This window comes from Amblyomma mixtum, chromosome 5, assembly GCF_055824585.1.
Source record: "Amblyomma mixtum isolate Tamu chromosome 5, ASM5582458v1, whole genome shotgun sequence".
Taxonomy (NCBI): Eukaryota; Metazoa; Arthropoda; class Arachnida; order Ixodida; family Ixodidae; genus Amblyomma; species Amblyomma mixtum.
The window spans coordinates 64,843,044-64,865,152 of record NC_143016.1 but is presented as its reverse complement, the minus strand read 5'-3'; the positions used below and the strand labels follow the sequence as shown (position 1 = coordinate 64,865,152).

General features: G+C 48.9%; 1 protein-coding gene across 4 annotated transcripts in view; it reads right to left on the bottom strand.

Moving 5' to 3' along the window:
- Positions 1–22,109, bottom strand: part of LOC149342460 (uncharacterized) — a 134,889-nt gene that overhangs the window by 101,166 nt on the left and 11,614 nt on the right. For 2 of the 4 annotated variants that reach the window (XM_089544831.1, XM_089544830.1), the window contains exons 2-8: positions 15,550–16,110; positions 12,134–12,343; positions 11,465–11,620; positions 9,483–9,611; positions 7,354–7,803; positions 4,446–4,838; positions 1,535–1,714 (exon numbers count right to left, since the gene is read on the bottom strand). In XM_089544831.1, coding sequence (XP_089400957.1) covers positions 1,601–1,714; positions 4,446–4,838; positions 7,354–7,803; positions 9,483–9,611; positions 11,465–11,620; positions 12,134–12,343; positions 15,550–16,110 — 2,013 coding nt within the window. In that variant the 3' untranslated portion in view covers positions 1,535–1,600. The other 2 variants (XM_089544832.1, XM_089544829.1) reach the window with 2 other exon arrangements.

The following is a 22,109-nucleotide window of genomic DNA, read 5'->3' as shown; positions in this document are numbered from 1 at the left end:
ACGTAAAATACAGCACTATAACGATATATTTTTCATTCCCAGTATGATGTGCAACTGCATTACACAGATGAAGAGTTTGTTCGTCAAGCAGTAGAGAAGCTTGTGGTTAAATCTGAGGTCCTTCGGACATCGAGAATTACTCGAATTTAGAAAGTTTCGAAAATTAAGTTTCAAATTGCAGTCGATGTTCAACGATAAACTGCTCTTAATGGAGCTCGGCGGGCTTGTCATTGTGGCCAGAATTTAGGTTAGGCAAGTTAAAACGTCTGCACACCACGTATCTTTTTATGTTCCTGAATGATCAGCGAAGGTCGTCTCCCTCATCAACAGCACTCGCCCCAACGCTTGCCGCCGCCTGCTGACAGTGAGCGAAGCATTGAGGAGTCCGATAAAGGATGGGCAGGTGAAAGTGATGTTTTTGAACATCTTTCGAACATCTCTTGAACACGCGCCTTGCTCGGCATGCCAACCTTTCTGAAGTTCTGACAGCGCTATTTTCTACTGCACAACCAAATACCGCACCTTCAACTTGACAAAAGAAAAGAATTCGCAAGCATGAGAGCTTGTACTGCGTCTCGGTGCGGAGGAGGAGACAGGGAAATCTATACCATAAGCGAAACGCTGGAACTATACTGAATCCGCCAGGCGCTAAAAGCAAGCAAGCTGTAAACCTTGAAGATAAGTTTATTGGACTCATTCAAGGGACCATAGTCCCTCACAAAGACAAAAACAACAAGGCAGCGACTAGTGTCGCTCGGTACAAACAAGCTATGAAACAAGATGCGCCAGTCATATTTGCCTGTTTGCTTACTGATTGAAAAACAGCGCGCAAAAGACTAGAGACAAGAGTAAAGGCAACGACAGGACGCTGTCCTGTCGTTGCCTTTAGTCTTGTCTCTAGTCTTTTGCGCGCTGTTTTTCAACCATGAACCCACACCAACTCGCCCAACTTAACGTTCTACTAAAACTTGCTTACTGAACATTACTGAAGAAAATGTCCACAGCGCACATATAGTGCAGCTTTCGCGCTCTTGAGGATTCTCGGAAGTCATAATAAGAGTAAACGATTTATTTGCCCAGTGTCATATTGGCGCCCGCTCAAATTATTCGACATAACATGCATTGTAAGCCTTGGGACTGCTGAAAATCTTCAAGTTCACGAGCATTTCGAATTATCAGTTTTGCTGTGTGTACTTTGGGCAAGTAACAAAGACACGGCTAAAGAATTGCACAGCTCTAAATCTCCAAAATTTCATTATTCATTTCCACTTAAGATTACCGCTCTAGTAAACATCTACTGCTGACTCGTTTATGCACACCAATGACATTTTGCAAGCACTGGACACAAGTTCTGCGAACTAAACCATGCTAGGGCACTAAACGGGTACACTCTCCAAAGTTGCAGCTGAGAAACATCGGATGGCGTTGGAAGTGCCTCTAGATGGCGCTTAAAGCTCAGTATTACAGTGCCTGTTCAGCCTTTCACTGGGTGTTCTCTTTTGCCAGTATGCTAAATATTTAGAGTGGTACTCACCTTCGAAGGCAAGAACACGATATGCTGGTAGTAGCTTTTGGGTTCGGAAGATTTCGAAGTGCCCGATTACTCTTCCTGCACGTTAGGGGGCTTGCCAGGAGACTTCGGCGTTTTGCCCGCTATACATGGCAGTTCCTTGCTGAAGCTGAATTTGTATTTCTCATTGCTGCCAAACTTGAACTATAAAAGACAAAACAGAAATATGAGAGGGTTAGGATAGGATAACTTTATTTGGCTCTAGCACAAGTGCTTTTTTTTTTATGTGGTCAGATGAGTCCATCCGCAACGGTCGGTTGCCCCTATTCCAGGGCTCCGCTGGATGCGGCCGTCAGCTGAGCTCGCCGTATCAGACCGATCTGGTCATCGCGGCAGTCGCTGGAGAGCAGACCCTCCCATTGCTCCACACTTGGGTTTTGTATAACTGGGACGATGTCGACTTTTTGACATGCCCATGTGATGTGATACAGTGTAGGTTTTTCGTGGCACCACGGACAATTGTGTGCGTAAAGTGTGGGGTGAATTTTACTTAGTGTGTTTAGATTTGGATATGACCCCGTTTGAAGTTGTCTCCATGTGACAGCCTCTTCTTTGTTTAAAGATTTGTGCGGTGGTGGGTACCGCATCCTGCTGCCTTTGTAGTTGTTGAGTATGGCCGAGTATACCTGAGGTACTGGCAGGGATTCCTCAAGGTCGTTGACGTTGGATGCTCGGTAGTTAGTATATCCTCGAGCTATCCTGTCTGCCTCCTGGTTTCCTGCCACCCCCGTGTGCCCCGGTACCCAGATGATCTTATGTTTGATCGGCTTGTGTGGTTTTGCATGTGTTTGTTGCGTCTTGCAGTCTACAGAGCGGAGTATGCGGAGCGCTCTGTGACCGACTCTGCCGCAAAGATAGTTGCGGCAGGCTGCGGTTGAAAGCAGATAGCGTAGCGGAGCTGAGTAGCAACACTATAGTAGGATGCAACTCAAGAACGAAGCAACTTTTCCCCGTCAAAGGACTTCCTTCCAGCCAATGGCGTCGGCCGATTCCCATGAGCCTGCTAGTGTCACATTGCAAGGAGTGGCAGATGAAAGGGGACAGTCCCCTCCTTGCACTGTCACGCCGCTTCTTGCGTTGTCACGATAGCAGGATCATGAGAATCCGCTGACGTCATTGGCTGAAAGGGAGTCCTTTGACAGGGAAAAGCCGCTTCGTTCTTGAGTTGTATTCACATGCCTCAATTATATGCTGACAAGGACACTCCCTGCTTTTTGTGCAAACATTACAATGGAAGCCATACATGAATTTAAAATTTCGCACATGGAACAAGAAAAGCACAGCGGCCATTAACCTCACGACAAAAAATGCAAGGTACTCTTATTGCCCCCTAGTAAATGCAACGAGGCTTTGTCCCAGTGATATGTATACACTGACGAGAGCGAATTTATACTCTAACCTCCTCAACAGACTTAAGCTACCTAGCAAGAGACAGCTAACAAACCGCGTTATTTGATATCTGGTAACTGGATAAGCACCAGGAACGCGACTGACAAAGTAGATTTCGGGTTATGCCTGAGCGTAATCATGGATGTCTTATATAGAGCGTTTCCGAGCCAGTGTCGATCAAGGGTTAAAAAAAAAAAAGCCATAGCGTTCCTCCGAAATAGAATTAAGTTAATATTGCTAGGAGTTACGTAAAACAATGGATAGTATTTTTTCCTTCCGCCTACTTTAATAATTAGTAGACATTAGTTAACTTTCTAAGTATGTCTCTAAAGGCTCAGGTGAAAATTGGGAAGTTGTCGACAGCCGGGAAAATGGTCCTACCCAGGTGCTTCCGACGAGGTACTCTTAGCGTAGCCATTTCTATTCGACGGAAATGAAAGCCCGCAAAGTAAAAAAAAAATCGAGAGACACTTAAACAAGCCGTGGAAGCGTTAATAGGTCCCTTCAGGGTTCTGAGGTACTGTTTGCATAATACTTCGTAGGCTCGAGAATTGTTTTTTATTTTTTTTCGTTTTAGTGCGAGACTAATTCACAAGGTCAAACCGGCTCACCGGTTAATGTGAAACTTGACCTCGAAAGTGACCTTGGGAAAACCATCAATAAATAAAAAAAAACAGGTAGGGTCCTAACGTAGTCAAACAGAACAGACGTGCAAAAGCGTTTAGCCTGATTGGCTCAGTTTTGCTCCGCTGGGTCGTCGGCACGTCTGGCGACGATATCAGACTCCAGTTAAGCCCTGATCGATCTGTTCGTGCCGCAGATGGAAGTTGACCAAGACCAAGATGTGCAATGCACAGTGCGAGAGTATGCTGCAGTTTAACACGAGGTGACAACAGCAACACGAGGCACGTTCGGCTGCGGCGATAACCTAGTGCTCTCGCGCAGTGGCCTTTGAAGCTGTTCTGTTCGCGCCGCCGCGGGTTCGACTGCCAGTTGTGGATGTCGATGTGATTGCCTTTTTGACCTATAGCGTGGCGTCGCTGTTGCTAGGCAACGGCACAAGATCCAAAGACGACAAGATTCTTGGTCCGTGACCCGGGGCGGCGCGAACAGATCAGCTTCTCTATGCCACATCACATGGGCCTGCCAGAACATAGACGTGGTCCCCAAAATACAAAACCCGAGTGCGGAGCAGTGGGAGACTCTGCTGTCCAGCGACCGCTGTGAGGACCAACAAGGTCTGGTACAGCGAGCTCAACGGGCGGCAGTGGCCAGCGGAGCCCTGGACTGAGGGCAACCGACCGCTGGTTAGAGGCGGACGACTTCGACAGAGAAGACTCCTGGGGGTAGAACCAAGACGTCTCAACAGTCTCGAAGCAGGCATAAGCGTGAGTTCCACCCAAGCAAAGAGACTTGCATCAAAATTTGTCTGATGAGACACAAAGATCTATAAAAAAAATAAATCTAGCATACTTGGTGCTCTTACTATTTTCGGAGTTGACGCCGTGGCAACTGGCGCACTGGTAGTTGAAGTCACATCAGCATTGCAAGGATCCTTTCCAAGCGTGAAAGTAGACGATGGCTCATCACTGCACGGGCGCACAGGACCAAGCAAAAATCCGGATTGCTGGCTGGTTGCTGAGGCTAACGGAAGAGCTGGTTCGTCTGCTGTTGCTTTATTCATAGAAATACGGTGTGCGTTGTCAGGACAAAAGGCGAATGACGACGGTTTGGTCAGGTTGTCAGCCGTGGACTGCGGGCCACTGCTAACACTCGAGGAGCAGGAGGTGAAAGCGGGTGGTGCAGTTCCCGCAGGCGCAGTGTCTCCACCGCTGGAGATAGGAGCGGCAAACTTCTCCAATGTCTTATGGTGGGGCGGCTGCACGGTAAAGAACGTTCAGTGCACATGTAAGCCTTTCAACTAGAAAGTGCGAGGAAGAGCATGCCATTAAAAAGATTTCTAATGAACTCACTCCCACGTGGGCGCTCTTTCCTTTTAAGTCAATACTGTCGCCTAAGATACTGGCTTACGAGAATGGCGAAACGATGGCACCTCTTTCTCTCTTTCTTCTTTCACTCCCACCTTCCTCCCTTCCCTTACGGCGCGGTTCAGGTGTCCGCCGAGATATGTGAGACAGTTACTGCGCCATTTCCTTTCCTCAAAAAACCAATTTACCAATTTACCAATGGGAATAGCATGGCACATTTGGCTACCACAGCGTTAGCAAAGATGACAGCTTTCATGCTCTGCTACAAAGGCCGGCTATTCCATGACCCATGATGTCAAATCGCAAATAAAATAGTACCGGAATAGCACTGGGCACGGGCCGCGGCCTCGGTAGAATTTATACCAGTACAGGACGCAACAACTGGTTGCATGATGGCGGCCTGGATTAATATAGGCTTCTACGTGCATGGTAAAGGAACAACACTGTGAGAAATAAACACTCTGGAAAGTACAGTCGAGGTTGGAATGTCGCCCAACGAAAATTCTAAAGCCTGTTTCACATGAAAGCGAAAACGCTAGCGATTCCGGCCGCCGTGGCGCAAAAAACCGTTTTGACTCGTCGCGGCGGCTCGAGCGGCCAGAGCGATGAGGTTCCAACGGGTTGGTAATTTTTCGCTGCAACACGCTGCTCAACTGCTCAATTTACTCAGTCACTTGTATGAGAGAGAGAAAGTAATTTAATGAAAGGAAAAGTGGAGAGGTCGGTCGGCGGTAAGCCTGTGGTCTTGGCCTGCTACTCCGCACTGGGGAAGGGGGAAAGAGAAAGTAAAAGGAGAGTGAGGGTGCGGATCAGCATTAAGCCGCCTACATGCGCTTAAATTGACCGGTACCCCTCGTCGCATATTACCAATCGAGCTGCACCGTGAGAGAAGTCACCGAAGTCCAAAGTGCAGTATTTGCGCTCATTTCAAAGACGAGCGTAAAGACGCGATCCATATAAAAGAATGTGAGAGGAGACGCAAGACGGGGCCGGCGACAGCGTTGGCTCCAATGATTTCTTCCCCTCAGACTCCTGCGCCTTAGTTTCGTCATTACTACCATTTCCAGCATTTTTCAACGGAGCTAGTGACAGGGCCTTGTCCCTGCAGTTCTCAAATAACTGCTTGAAGTGATCATCCTGTTCACGTGCCTTGAACCGGACTGCAAGGATTTCCTGACAAAGCTTCCCCTCACTGTAATCGTTGGCAGACCAAGCCCATGCAAGCTCGTTCGTACACAGCGGGCCTAATTTATTATCCGGCATGATCCGATGATTGGCACATAGCTTGAGAACGTGATCCCGGCGCATCACCACGCGACACACATTGGACTCTAGGTGACGTAGTATCTTGAATTTGCCAATGCTACGCTTCTTCCACTCCGTCTCAGCGTCAAACCGATACAGCTTCGCCCGCTCACAAAACAGAATCTTCTCGCCTGTCTCGCCTGTCTTGGCCTCCACAAGTTTTGGAACGGCAACAACCGGATAAAACACCGCACTCGCTGCAAAGTATTTCGGTGAATCTCGTTCACTTTTTAGCGAATCAACCCGTTGCCATGTTGCACTGGGAACTGATGGCGTGGACTTTGTGACTGAGGATGTGGCCTGAGGATGAAATGACAGAGGCTCAATTTGTGGCTGAGGTTTGGTTGGTGCCAAGTTTAGTTCGCTGACCTCCGACTCTGCACCCACCATGGATGACAACGCGCCATTAGCCTGCTCTGCTGATTCATATTTCTTGGTCACAGCTATCGTTTCGAGGTTGAACGCTGGGAAAACGCTGGGATTTGGTGGCTCCTTCACTGTAGTCACTGAAGCAGCAAGCTTGTCTTCTCCGTTTGAAATTTCTGTATTTTCTGCGGGATAGCACAATGTCCATGCATTAAACACGTTTTTTCCAGACGCAACAGTGTCATCAAACGTAGACGTGACTGGCGTGGTTTCTTTCTGGTCCGAAGGAGTACCATTAAATATGGAACCAAGTTGTGTGGTTTCCTTTTTATTGGCAGCCGTCTCGTCATATATGCTATCGGCTGGTGAGCTAACAGCCAGGTCACCAAGCAGGGAAACAACGTCGCGCTTTCCGTTCTGGTCTAAAGAAGTACCGTCAAACACTGAACTGTTCAGTGTGGTTTTTTTCTTGCCTGGCATTGTGGTACCGGATAAGAATTCTGGGCCTGACTCTGTTCCTCGTGTACAAGGCAGCTTGCTCCCATTTCCAAATGAACTGGAAGCACGAACATCGAGTTTCATAGGTGGCTGCTGCACAACCACGGCTGTTTCTGTAGTCCTTGGCTCTTCTGTGCCTGGTTTTGCAAAGTCACACTGTGCACATGTGATTTTACTGGCCTCATTCCTCAGATAGCATGCGTCACAGAGCCATGCTCCGGGCTTTGGAGGACATACCTTGCCAAAATCGGTGGCTGGTAGACGGGGCAGACTTGTTAGCGATGAGTCTGATTCTATGACAGATGCAGGAATGGGCGATGCAAATGAAACAGCAGACGGCACAGTAGTGGCAGTTGTCAACCCAAACGTGGAGGGTGCCATCGTTGTCCAGAGAGTGGGAAATTTTGATGGCGAACATGTAGCACCGACGGCAGAAGCTGCCCCTGGCACAACTTGGGGCGATAACACTGCGGCCTTTTTAGCCTTTGCAACCTCTTGTTCAAAGACTTCGTTGAACTGGGCCGCTATCTTTGGCGTTTCGAAACGCATACAAAACTTTTCCTTATGTGATTTTCCATCTGCACAATCTGGAGCATCCGAGATCCATGCCAAAACCCAAGCAGAGTCTCTTGCTGGCTTTAGGGAAGTTCCTGAGTGAATGTAGTGGTTGGTGCATACTTCCACCACCTGCAATAAGGAAGAAAACAAGAGTGTCATAACGAGCCCCTCTTTTCCCTTCCCTTGTTTTGCTCAACAGCTTAACGACGGCCTCGGCTCTGGAAGTATCGATGCCACAGGTAGCATAAGAGGGTTCTCGCACAACTTCCGCCCTCACCGTTCGATTACGTTTCACGTGACACTCGAGGTATTACTGGACGTAGCATGTCCGCCTTTATGCACAAGGGTGGTGCTGGTGAACACTGTCAACGTTAGGTCACATGCAACATAAATCCCCCGAAAAGCAGGAGACTGGACAGCCGTTGCCATAGCTCTGTTGGTATACACCACCGGACGCGAAATTCAAAGGTCGAGGGTTCGAATCTCACCGGCGGCATGTGGTTGTTTTTTCTTCTGTTTTGTAATCAGTCATCATTAAGCGATAAAATAATTAAGCTCTCAATCTGCAGCTGATCGAAACCATAATTTTAAAAACCCATTCCCCTATGCCCTTTGGTTTCAGTGAGTGTTGGCTTCCTTCATGTATGTCATAACAAGCCCCAACCTTCCCTTGTCTGCTCAAGAGCAACAACACTGTAATACCAGATCGTTTGCACTCGGAAGGCTCCGTTTAGAAACAAAAAGCGGAAGGACGCGAAATCAGTCACTGTGAGTGCGTTTCACATGAGAAGCCCCAAAAAAACAGTTTAGTGGAAAACCCTCTGTCAGGAGGAAAAGTGAGCATGTGCTCCTCTCCCCTTCCCCCTCTTCCTCCTCCGTTTTTTACGAGTGCGAACTCCAAGGACTGCATGAGCCAGCCCTCCTTGGAACGTATCTTCGTACAGGCCATAACCTCCACAGTTGCTGGCGAGTTGGTATTCCACCTGGGTATCTTTAACATGCACTGACATCGCACAGCACACGGGCGCCTTAAGCGTTTTCGCCTCAGTCGGGTTCGAACCCGGGTACTCCAGCTCAGTAGCCGAGCGCCCTAACCACTAAGCCACCGCGACGGGTCAACATTCCGAATTTGGTGCGCGCGCGGCGACCACTGATTGCAAGCGCTGCGTTTATTACATCACGAAGGAAACGCGTTTTTCATTTCTGAAAAACAAGCTGTACGATCAGGTGCTCGCTAATTATCAAGGCTCGCTTTCCGATGCAAACCTAACTGATAATGCCGAAATTTAAAGCATGCAGCGCCAAAAAGCGAAGATCATGAAGGAACACCGAAACAAGACTGCGGCTGCAGCACTAGTGCTATCGTTTGTGCGTTTGTTTGTCTTCCCTGTTTTATCGCGCTATTTTAAACTTTCATGAAAAGCAACCAACCAACTTGCTCACACCGATTTTTAATTAGCTTGATTCTCCACTCTTTCCTGGGCTTATAATATAGAGGGAACGTATGTGCAGGCTTGTCTAGCTTTCAAACGCAAAGTTCGGGCAATGTGGTAGACAGAAAATGAGGTTGCATTTATACTTGCCCGCACTGTGTGCTTTGCACGTGGATATTATAACCTGTTGCCGTGGTTGTCAAGATTGCTGGCTGGCATGATTTCCCTATGCTTTCCCTAGTCTCAGTGAGCTGAGTTTCTTTCGCTTCAAGTGCAAAACATAAATCTACACTTAGTTAATATTCAATGGTAAAAGTTCCTTTATAGGAGCGCAATCCATATGCAATGAATACCCGGTTTAAGCGGAGCACTTACCTGTTTGAGCCGCGTTTGCAAGCACCGTTTGCCTTCCTTGTCCTCAAGCAACTTGACCACGCACATTCCACGCTCCACCCACTCGTCGTCAACACAACGGAAGAGCTTGGCCCTTTCCTCAAAGGACACCTGCACATAGTGATAAAAACAAAAGCACGTCAAAATGAGTGCGCAAGAGTTGGCTGGCAGCACCAAGTTTTGTTCGGTGCTCTGCGAATAGTCTTAAAAATTTTGAATGCAGTGACATACCACTCGAACAAACGTAACTTAAAACTTTGCACTTAAACGAATGTTCGTAAAATCCCCTCCCCCTTACCGGAACTTATTCGTATTCTACGCAGTTCAATGCGAATTCTGAAGATACTGCTTCCAGGTCCCCGCATAATTTCGGCAGGCATGCGGCAATTTTCGTCCGTGAAATTCCAGGCTATTCAATTATGAATCTTTGCGGCATGTAAAACTTTCCATTGCCGTAATTTAACTTAAAAACTGCGAGACACTTTTGATCTCTTTTAGTTCAGTATGGCTGGGCAGCTGACTTGTAGCTCGAGCAATAGCCGACATTCTGGCTCTTGCGCTTGCCTCCCTCTGTATCGGGATGAAGTCGAGGCAGAAACTGTTGTCTAAAAAAATAAAGCCCACGAGGATTTTAGCGAGAGGTATTAATGTGTCTGTAGAAGCTGACATATAGTTTGTGCCATCCAGCGGGCATTTCTAACAGTAAAAAGAAATGTAGCGTAAGAGCTTAGAGGAAATCACCCACTTTACGGCGTTGGCAATGGTGAATACTTCAGCGGAAAACTAGTGCAATTTATAAAAACGGCAAAGTAACCAATACATGCGAGGAGTTCTCAGGAGTATGAAATAAAGGTGCTTCGGAGCCATTTTAATGCTTGCAATTCACTTCGCTTCATTAAAATGAGTAGCTGGCGTGCTCACTTCAATTTACCGCGCCGCCGCTGTGGCTCAGTGGTTATGGTACTCGGCTATTGATCCGAAGGACGCGGGTTCGATACCGGTCGCGGCGGTCGCATTTCGATGGAGGTGAAATGCTGGAGGCCCGTGTACTGTGCGATGTCAGTGCACATTAATCAACCCCAGATGGTCGAAATTTCCGGAGCCCTTCACTACGGCGTCCGTCATAGTCCGAGTCACTTTGGGACGTTATACCCCATACAACCAAACTTCAATTCACCGGGTGTTACGCTCGACGCCTACCACAAGGTCACCTGAGCACCGGAAATGAGCGGTTTCCTCGAGTCTTGGTACAATGGAAGAACGTCAGTACTCCAGCACTGACGTCCTTGCGCGGATGCGGTACGCGAAGGTTCGCGCCCGACCTCGGTAAAGACGGCAGCGGGGCCGGCGGCGGTGATGACAGCAGCGACGGCAAGACAAACTCTTCCCAGAATTGAAGAATGCGCAGTTGAGGACCAGCTGTGCGATGGTGTCACCTGTATGGCGAGGGTGTGTATCCGATGTTGATTTGCGGCCATCTCAGAAGGAAAGAAGGAACATTGCCGGAGGGCGGGCGTCGCAGCCCCGGGGCCGAATCTCGCACCCTATTGTTGGGCATTGTGTGTGAAGGGTACTTAACCGCGTAGCATGTAAGGATTAAGGTGGGACTTTTGATTCGGTTGATGATGTGAACGAATAAATTTCAACCTGTGACTTGATGCTTGTCTGGGAAGCTTATTCCACGTTCCGACAGCAGAAAGAACCTTTGGAGAATTAAACTCTAGGCTTTCATTTAAGCGGACACTTCATCGAAGTCCCTCGAAGTTCGTTCGAGTGGTATTTCCGCGTAGCTTTCATTCGATTCACATCGCACGTTTGGTATTCGCAGTAACCGGAAACTTCTTAACACTGAATAATTACGAATATATCTAATTTCATCTCCATAGGCAAAGCAAGCGTGGGACGTCATGGTTCTTTTAAACCGTGGCATGTCTTTACACCTTTAAAAAAAAGTATCTTCACACCTTGTCATTCTCCTCGCCAGTGCAAATAGACTCCTCCTTGGGCAGTGGATTCGAGGATGTGAATTTTTCCTCTGCTTGAAATTTTGCTGCGTACAGGTGTAATCCAGTGCTCATTTGCTGCGTGCAACGTGGTACTGCAGGTAAAGGGGTCTCCACCTGCACATCACAAGTCGGCTTGTTATGTACTTCGGTAACTGATTCCACCTTCATGCGATGCAGGTGAGCAAGAAAATAATGGTGTCTGTGACACTTGCACGGTAACATGAATAACTAGCCAGAGCTCGTCACTTGTGTACAAGGAAGATATGAAGGGTGTGTTTAAACAGTGGCTGCAGATCTCAGCTTTAGCCTAGAAGTTCGAGCATCCGCCTCATATGCGACCCAGGGGGTTCGATCCCCAGAGCCACTAGATACCCACCGGCGATACAGTGGGTACAAGCTTTCCCCTGACCTAGTGTTAGGCTTCATTGGGGTAAAATATCTGGGAAATGGGTCTTTAACCCCACCTTGAGTAGATCAAAAAATTTTTCCATGGCGCTCTTTGGTCACAGGTGCCCTTGCGCCATAAAAATTTTATCATCACCATCACATCATTGTGCATATAAGCTACTGGCTTTATACGTTTGCATAAAAAGGAAAAAGAAAGCCCCCTAAATATCTTACGCTTACCGTTGCCAGCTGTGCGCTGTGATCGTTTTGTCCTCGACGGCACCCCACGGTGCAGGCGCGCGGGGCACCACAACATGTCAGAAACTTGCCACAGTCGCCTTCGCAGTCGCTCGCACACTGGTTCATATACTCCGAGTCTTGTCGCTGGCGCCGGGAATGGGGCGCAGCAGCTTCTGTGGCAGCCTTTGCCGCTATCTCGTCCACTTTCTTCTGCAAGAGGAAAAAAAGCGATTGGCCAGAATGGTTGCCGGCCAGAAGCTCCAAACAAATTGACACAATGCACTGGGCGAAATGAAACGAATACAGCAAGTGTCAGCATAAGTTGGAACCATAAGGGCTATGCGTGTGGGGTGGCTTCTGTGCTGTGGCATGACATGGCGTAATCTTAAGTGAGGTTTCCATTGCAGGCAGGCATCAGAACATTGTGTAGACGAACAGATATTCGTGGGAAACAGTTTTTCTTTGCGCTGCCGGAGCGGCACAGCGATATTGTTGTTCAGTGTGTTCATGTTCAGTGTGCCGCACTGAGCCATTGTTGTTAGAGCCATGACAGACGTATACAGGACGCGGAGATGAGGCGACGAGGCATGTCGGTGCCCCAGCCGCGGTATGTTCGGTCACCTGAAAACGAGGCACCTCAGCGCAAGCAGGTAGCGCTCACCGCCAGCGTGTCTCGCGTTAATCGAAGCCGCGGTGAGGACTTCACTCAGTCACGTGCGCTCCGACATAAACAACAAGGACATAAAGAATTGGTGTTGCGGTTGCTATGTCGGCTGGTCGTTCCTTTCTTGTGGTCCGTACGAGACAGCACACTGAATTTCGTTTTTCTGCTCTTGGCTGCCTGGCTCCAAAGCGGGTCCATTCGAACTTCGGAAGAGAAAGCGATCTCGCTTATCGCATGCCACTCGCCGAATGTCACGTGGTATCTTCGCCAGCCCCCGCCCTAAAGATGCACGACTGCGACTGAGGGCAAACTGTAGTGCTTATTTGGCCGTAAATATAGTGTCATGCCAGGCGCTGTAATCTGCGGAGAAGCAGACGATGCAACCTGCAGCGCGAGAGCTCAACTCCAATTTTTTTTTTTTCACGCTTTGAACAAGAATCACGCTGAGTACAATTTCAGAAATGAAAGGCAATAATCTGTGTAACTAAACTAGCCATGGGTTGTATTTTTACTTGGACCACCTCATGGTCAAATAAACGGGCGTTTATGATTCAAAACGCACTTTTCTGCGACTTTAGTATATTATTTTACTACGACGCAATCAGTTTCATTAGCTGTAACATTTCTTGAGGGAATATACATATAAAGAAGCAGTATGGCTATTTCCTAATTTCCTAAACGAAGCCGATATTTATAACAGTTAAATTTTTACATTTCATTCACATTCTAAAAAAATATTTATACCGTACAAATACGCGATGGTAATCATATCGAAAGCCAGAATTTAAGCAAATGCCATTAAAAATTCGTAAAGCGTTTCTCAAAGATTTCGACTTATATTAAGCGGTGCCTGGTTTTATGCCTTTTCGAACGTTCAGACTGAGTTCACCTAACAAATAAGTTTTTTTTTTTTGGCAAAAATATCGCAGTCTTATTTTACGCACGTTTCGATAAGTTTCCATGATTTTTTAAACTAATTGGTGATGGTCGAGGGCAACGCCTAGGACGTTAAGCGGGGAATAACCGTAATAGTGACCGCGAGCTGTGCGACACTCCGTAAGCACCTGGATTTTGGCCACCTCAGTGTGCCGTTTTTTGACACATGGACCCTATGGGAAATTTCGCAATTGCTGCCATGGTGGTAGCTAGTTTGCACTGCGCATGTATAACGCAGGTATAAAACCAGCCATGAACAATCACAGTGTTGTTGCAAAAGATCTTCGTGCTGTCGACTGCTTAAATTTGATCAAAAAGTTCAGTTAATGTCAGCATATTATATTTGTTGTGCGGTCAGAAGTTTCGAATCATGTTGGATGTGTTGTGGCAGAGCAGATGCACAGCGGTGCGTTCAGAGCCTCGGCTGTCACCACAGTTCCTTTACAAGATACGGAAGGTATCCGGAATTTTTTTTTTTTATGCCGGCAGGCATAGGAGCTATAACTCAGTGCACAACAAAACATTCGAAAGCAGCTGATCATGTGTATACTAAATTATGGGACCCAGAATTCTATGAATTTTTTTTTCTCTTTAGCACGTCTCTCTTGGGGGTCTGTGCGATGTTAGCATTCCTTCATATCCGATACAACTGAAGTTATGAGGCACTGCGTATGCTTAGTGGCAAGTTTTTCAAGCACATTGTCTTCTGTTAAATCTGCAGAAATTGGTTCACTTATATTCATAGTATCCTGACTGCTTTATTACCGAGTCCGAAGGAACAATTTTAGGCTGTTTAGAAATCACCCAATCCCTTGTTATATATTCCTTGTTTTACACGTATACTTTCGTGTCTTATGTAAAAGTTGAATGAGTAAAGTTAACAAATAAACAAAAAACTCACAGGCTTATTATGGCTCAGTAACACAAATAGCGGTAGCTCGCGCGTACAAATATGCACTAGGTATTTTTGCATGAATGGACGTATTCAAAGCATAAAATTTCTTGGTCAGTCTTTTCTTCTTTTTTTTTGTCACATGTGTCGCACGAGGAAAGAAGACAGTGGTGTGCGTTCTGGCGCGTATGCCCTTTCGCAGATGATAGCGCAAATCAGCGCTACTAACGACAAAAGCAGAAGGTAAAGCCGCGGCCGCCTGCGAACCCCGAAAAGACAGGCAGCGCTAACAGTTTGGCCACGCATGCCCACACTCCGTCGTCTCGAACCAGGCGTTATATATCTATAGACGTCGCGCACGTAGCTCCGAGCGGCCTGGAGCACGCAGTTCGGCCGCTCTAGACATGCATTTTGTCCTCTGTACCTAACTGTGGGTACACGGGCGTAGAGTAGGGGTGAGGGGTTTAGGGTCGGCATGCGTTATGCACAGCACGGAAGAACGCGTCACTATGTTGAAACTCGTGACGTCATTGCGTTCGAACCAATCAACTTAGCGCGTTATCATGACGTCGTGAATGACGTCACTAAGTCCTGATTAATCTTCATGGCATATTGCACCTCTTTCTCTTACTGTCCCCTTTTCTCCGCAAATTCATTCATGCTGCGCCAACATCAGTTATGCCGCAGAAATGGCAGTAACACGGAAATTTGAGCTGTTGGTTCATGCTCGAAACTTTTACCAGCGCTGCAACAGGGGACAGTGAACAAGAAAAGACGGAAGGACAAGCGCTTGCCCTTCCGTCTCTTCTTGTTCACTGTCCCCTGTTGCAGCGCTGGTTAAAGTTTCGCGCAGAAATAAGAGTCGCGGCCTAAACAGCTATCGTTGTAAAAAGCCAGCTTGAAACTGTGCAAAAGCAGACCAACCGAGAGTTGTTCCAAGGCAGCTTGCTGGCGCTTGACCTCAGTCACGACGTCACGGTGGTTGTCACAGATCTGCTGCTTGATCTCGGTCAGGATGCCCCCGCGAATGTCATACGGGTGTTGCTTGACTTCAGCCAGGTACTCACGGTGGCCGCCGTACGTCTTCGTATCTTCAGTCAGGCTGTCATGGTGGCTCTTGTACATTTCCACGAGATCCGTCGGGATGGTACGGATGATGCCATGTATCTGTTGCTTGACTTCAGTCAGGTCGTCCCCGTGTCTGTCGTACCCCTTCTTGAGCTCAGTCAGGATGTCGTGGAAGCCGTCAGCCAGCTTTTGCTTCACTTCAGTCAGGACGTCACGATGGATGTCAGACAGGTCCTTTAGAGGCTTCTGGTTGGCCTCTTGCATGTGGCGCAAGTGACTCATCACCAACTCCTGGTTCAGTGACAGTGCACGCAGGTGCAGTGAATGCGACTTCAGCTGCAGCTCTACGACCTCGTTTGCACCGGTCAGGACTCCTGCGGCTGTCCTCGACTCTTTTGTTGCGGTTCCCGGTGTAGCCTGCAAACAGAATACAACCCCGAATTACTTAGTAGTCTGTCGAAATTTCGAGACTGCGCTAACAACAACAACTCGAATCCCTGTATAAGGCTATACATGACAGCATTTTCTACCCGCATTTTCTACCTGTTTCTACCCGCAAGCTAGCATACTTAACATTTGTCCGTCCCCAACTAGAATATGCATCAGCTATCTGGTCACCACATCAGGCTTATTTAATTCATTCCCTCGAAGCAATTCAGAACCGTGCAGCGCGTTTTATTTCTCACGACTACAACCGTCATTCCAGCGTAACAAGCATCGTTATCTTTATCGCTAACAAGTTTACAGACACGTAGGGATATCGCACTTCTTTGCTTACTACAGAAACTGATATACAGTCGTCACGAGTCCACACTGCCACTGACACGCCCAATGCGCACTTCGCGTCGCTTACATAATAATCTTAGCTTCCAACGTCTATTCGGCCGAACACTCGCGTTTAATTCTTCTGCTTTGCCACGTGCTATCAAGTGTTGGAATGGACTTCCGGATTGCATTGCTACCATACGTGACCTATTAATGTTCAAAAACGAATTGACCACCTTCATGCATCCATGATATTGTAAATAAATTCTGTTCGTATGTGTAGTCAAATCCATGCAGTGCCGCTATTTGTTTGCTGTTTTTTCCCTCTGTGTCAATATATTACGGTTTGCTTCAAGTACGGTGTAATAATTGTTTGCAGTCCAATGTATTTAATATTGTTTCCTTTTGTTCTTTCCACTTTGTGCCATCTTTTGTCTGCTAAATATTGTAACCCCTCCCCTCACACAATGTTCCAAGTGTGGAACCTGTGAGGTATTTGTATAAATAAATAAATTTAATAAAGGACTGAGTGGCCAGCGTTGAAAATCCATGACATGTTAATTCCTGAAGTTCAGTAGCGCTAACATGATTTAAAATTTATTTTAACCTAGGCTGATTAGCTCATGCAAAAAAAATCAATAATGAGTTTTTGTTTATGTGTACATAATTTAGGCAAGGTCATCAATGAATTTATAGGGTAACTTCGTAAATGTTCGTACGTAAGCGGCTCCGCTCGCTAAGTTCATAAAGCCTTCATAAAATGAATTTCGCGCAGCACATTGAATTGCGTTTTCTGCTCTTGGCTGCCTGGCGCCAAAGCGAACTTCGAAAGCGAAAACGATCTCGCTTATCGCATACTACCCGCCGAATTTACGTAATGGCGATATCCGCTTTAGCTCTAGCCCTAAGGATGCACGACTACGAGTGAGGGCAAACTGTAGTGGTTATCTGGCCATAAGCCAGAATCTGCACAATTGTAAATTGGTTTTTGGTTTTTGAAGAAAGGAAATGGCGCTGTCACGATCTCGGCGGACACCTGAACCGCGCCCTCAGGGAGGAAGGTTGGAGTGAAAGAAGAAAGAGAGAATGCCGGAACATTTTCGACCACCTGGGGATCTTTAACGTGCACTGACATCGCACAGCACACAGGCGCCTTGTGCGTTTCGCCTCCATCGAAATGCGGCCGCCGCGATCGGGTTCGAACCCGAGTACTCCGGCTCGATAGACGAGCGCCTTAACCACTGAGCCACCTCGGCGGGTATGTACAGATGTCATTATAAAATTTGTGGAGTGTTTTCTGAAGTTTAAAATTAAATTGGTTTTTGAGGGAAGGAAGTGGCGCAGTATCTGTCTCGCATATCCCGTTGTACACCTGAACCGCACCGTAAGGGAAGGGAAGAAGGTGGGAGTGAAAGAAGAGAGAGAGAAAGATGTGTCGTAGTCCATGGAGGTCCCCGGAATAACTTCGGTAACCTTGGAAACTTTAACGTGCACTGACATCGCACAGCACACGGGCGCCATTTGCGTTCCGCCTCCTCGAAACGCGACCGCTGAGGTCGGGTTCGCACCTGGGTACTTCGGCTCGCTAGGATTTTTAGCAATTCTTGAGCGGTGCATAATTTCACGCCTTTTCGAAACGTTCAAACTGCGCCTACCTGATGTCGAAGTTTTTAAAATATTTTAGGCTTCGATTACGCACGTTTCAATAAGTTTCCATCAATTGTTTTTTAACAAATTGGTGATCGTTGAGAGCAACGTCTGGGTCGTTTGGCGTGGATTGGCCGCGTATATCAATTTATTACCGTCTCTTAATGACAACGAAGCTCGATTCAAGCAACAAGAAAAATTTTAAGCTAGAAAAAAAAATGATAAACAGTTGTCGCCGCCGCACTATTTTCACAAGGAGAGCAAGCGCGGCGGCGTGATTCTATTCTTTTTTAGAGCGCAAACTCTTTGGCGCCCGTTTCTGCGTTTCGCGGCGTCGCTGTCGCCGTTGTCCGTTGTAACCAGCAGTGGTGGTGGTGGTGAAAACTTTTATATTGTAAAAAAGAGTTTGGGAGCCACAGAGTGGCCCCGCTACATGGTCGGCGTCCCTAGTCCGGGACACCGCACGACGAGGCCCCGTCTCTCGCCCGTTTCACCAGAGCCCTTTGGGACTCAAGCGAGGAGCAGTTGAGGAGGGCAGTCTCCCATGCCTCTCTGGAAGGGGTAGGGGAGGGGGGGAGGTGGGGATTTTGAGTACATGCCCACACCATGTGGAAGATATCACAGGTCTCCCCACAGTGTGGGCATCGCCCATCCGTGTTAGGATCGTAATGTTTTATTATTGCAGGACAGAGTAGAGTACCTGTCTGCAGACGCCTTAAAGTTCGCTCCTCCGTCTTACTCAGCCCTTTTGCAGGGGCCGGGAAAAGGCGGTGGTTGTCGCTATAATGTGTTAATATTTCCCTGAATCGCAGCAGCGGCTGGTTAGTCTCCGAGCCAGAAGAGCTGGGATGAGGAGCCCGGTGAGTAAGCGCTCGGGCAGCCGCGTCAGCGGCCTCATTACCTCGTAAGCCCTGGTGGCCAGGAGCCCAAATGATTCGTTTGGGTGTTGGATCAGTGGCAGTCCGTCGTAGAATACAAGCAGCTAAGGGGGAGATCTCCCCTGCCAAGTAATGTTCACATGCTTTTCGGGAGTCCGTGATGATTATTCTCGAATTGGCGTGGGCGGCAGCAAGCGCTATCGCTACTTCCTCGGCCCGCATTGAATTCGGGGCTCGAAAGGAGAGTCCATCAACGTGCATTTCCTGGTGAACGACAGCGGCCGAGTAAAATCCCGTGGGCGATGGCCCTGCTACGTCTACATAATATACACCGGGTCGGGAGCCGTGTTGTCTCTCAAGAGCCCGAGCCCGCGCTTGTCGTCTGTTTTCATGCATGTCGGTGTCCATGTTACGGGGGAGCGGGGAGACCCAGAGCATATGGCGCCATAGTACTGGGATAATACGCTCCGCCTCCTCTGGAGTGCAGTCGTGTTGGATGTGTAAGCGGTTTAGCAGGCGGCGCCCAGGAGCCGTCTGCGTGAGCCGCGTGTATTGGTTCACGAGGTGGGCCTCCCGCAGCTCCTGGTAGGAGTTTAGCACCCCCAATGCCTTGAGTTTGGCATTAGAGGTAGCCACCGGGAGATCCAGGGCTCGCTTAGTTGCCTTGCGGATGATGGCGTCTATTCGCGCCTCGTCTTGCTTAGTAGTGCGGAGATATGGCACGGCGTAGAGGATCCGGCTAGTCACGAAGGCATAGACGAGCCGAAGCGCGTCCCTGCCCCGCAGACCACCCCGCTTGTTAGAAACGCGGCGGATCATGCGCCCTACCTGTTCGCCTACTCTCTTGAGTTTCGCAATAGTGGAGTCCGGTCTGAGTCTCTGGTGAATGAAAAGGCCCAGAATACGGAGCTCCTCCACCTCTCTAATAGGACCTCCTGACAGAGAGATGTGTATTGCTGTCCTATCCTTTGGGTTCGCTCTGACATGCAGAAGCTCTGATTTCGCTGGAGCACATTGGAGCCCACAGTCATTAGCATACGCATCGACTATGGAAGCAGCCTGCTGAAGGCGGTCCTCCATGTCCCCAAGGCTCCCCTGAGTGGTCCAAATTGTAATATCATCTGCATATAACGCGTGTTGAATGCCTTCCACCCGGGCCAATTGGCTTGGGAGGCGCATCATAGCAATGTTGAACAGGAGCGGTGATAACACTGCTCCCTGAGGGGTACCCCGTGTTCCCATCATGTAAGGGCCGTATTCCTCGCCCTCAATCCGAAGAAAGGCCTGGCGATTAGACAAGAAATCTCTTACATACGCGTAGGTCCTAGCCCCACAATCGGTAGAACTCAAGTTGGCCAGGATGCTTCCGTGTTTCACATTGTCGAAAGCCCCTTTCAGACCAAGGGCGAGGATGGCTTTGTCATTGTGTTGCATAGTTGTGGGTCGTATTACATCCCTGTGCAGCTGGAGAAGGACATCCTGTGCAGACATGTGAGGGCGAAACCCGAACATGGTGACTGCAAAGAAGCCCTTACTCTCCAGGTATGGAGAGAGGCGATCCCGTACCATCGTCTCCATAAGCTTGCCCGCACATGAGGTCAGTGATATGGGCCTCAGGTTGTCCGTATTCACGGCCTTACCTGTTTTAGGGATAAACGTCACAAGTGACGTTTTCCACTCGGGAGGGAGTGGACGCCCGTCCCAGATCTGGTTGATGTATTCTAATAAATGAAGGTAGGCTGAGTCCGGTAGGTTCGCCAACAGGTTCACTGTTATGTGGTCCCGTCCCGGAGCCGTACCCCGGCGCATTTTTGCTAAGGCCGCCTTAAGGTCGTGCAACTCAAAAGGGGCATCGAGTGTTTCATTAGGCCTGCCAGAGTACATGTACTGTGGCCCAGGCGGGTCCTCCATACGACAGAGATATCTGTCGCACAGAGTGTCCGCAAGTTGCGCCGTCGTACCTTGATACCCTTGCAGAGCCCGCCGGAGCTGCTTTTGCGTCTCCCCTCTCGTTTGGGAGGGGTCGATCAGACTGCGAAAGAGACGCCACGTCCCCTTCGAGCTCATCTGATGAGCTGCGGCATCGCAGCGTGCTATCCAATTTGAATCTGAGAGCTCGGCAGCATACGCTGCAGCCTGCTCTGTGAGTTTGGCTATGCGGTCGCGTAATTTGCGATTAGTTTTCTGCTTTTTCCACCACCAGTGGACACCTTAGTCGCGCTTTAAGCTGCGAAACCAATGGAGTGAGAGCTTGGAAAGCAGAGGGCAAAAAGGGCAAATTGGTTTTTGAGAAAAGGAAATGGAGCACTATCTTTCTGACACATCTCGGTTGTGGGAATCCTGGCTTTCCGCCGTCGCCTTTGCGCGGCTGTGCCGGCCTACCGCGTCGTTTCTCCTCTTTCCCTTGCTCCCGCCTCAGGCGGTGGAGAGGCGGCTAGGTGACTAATCACTGTCATTTGGCCTCAGCTCCGCCCCGGCTCCCCAATGGCCTTTGCCATTGGCGCCTTTTGGCGGGAATTCCGGGACCCGCTTTGGGGGCCGCGCATCCCGCGACCGTCCGAGCGGGGTCCAGAGAGAGAGATCCCTCCGAGACAGCGTAAGGTGCGTACGTTACTGTTTGTCCGTGCCGGCCTTTGCCGTTCGGACCAGTGCTTACTCGAGCTCGCCCGCACGTGTCCTCTGACCTGCAGCGGCTCGAGCCTGTCCAGCGGGGTCCAGCGACCTCTGACAGGCGTACCTTGCGTTGAATGCCCACTCTCTCTCGCAACCGGCCCAACGGTCGACACGAGAGAGAGATCACAGCACTGCCGCGGGGACATTCTCCTGCAGCGGCGTGCTAGCGGTGCGCATTACTCGAGTCGCTTCGTGCGCGCAGAGGAGCCTTGCTCCTCGCGCGCCCCCGGGACGGGGTGACTATTGAGTGCGTGTGTACCTGCTAGAGGACGATGTGAATAAACGTCTCCTTTGTGAACTTGGAGGCCTATTTCTTTGCGGCGAATCGCTCTCCTCCCAGCGGAGGTTGAGTGCGCCGCATCGGTGTCCCAGTGTGTGTGTGGTGACGGCTGATCGGGGCCCTTGGCTCGCGCGAAGCTCGAACCCGCGGTGGGTGGTGGCCTGTGTCCACGT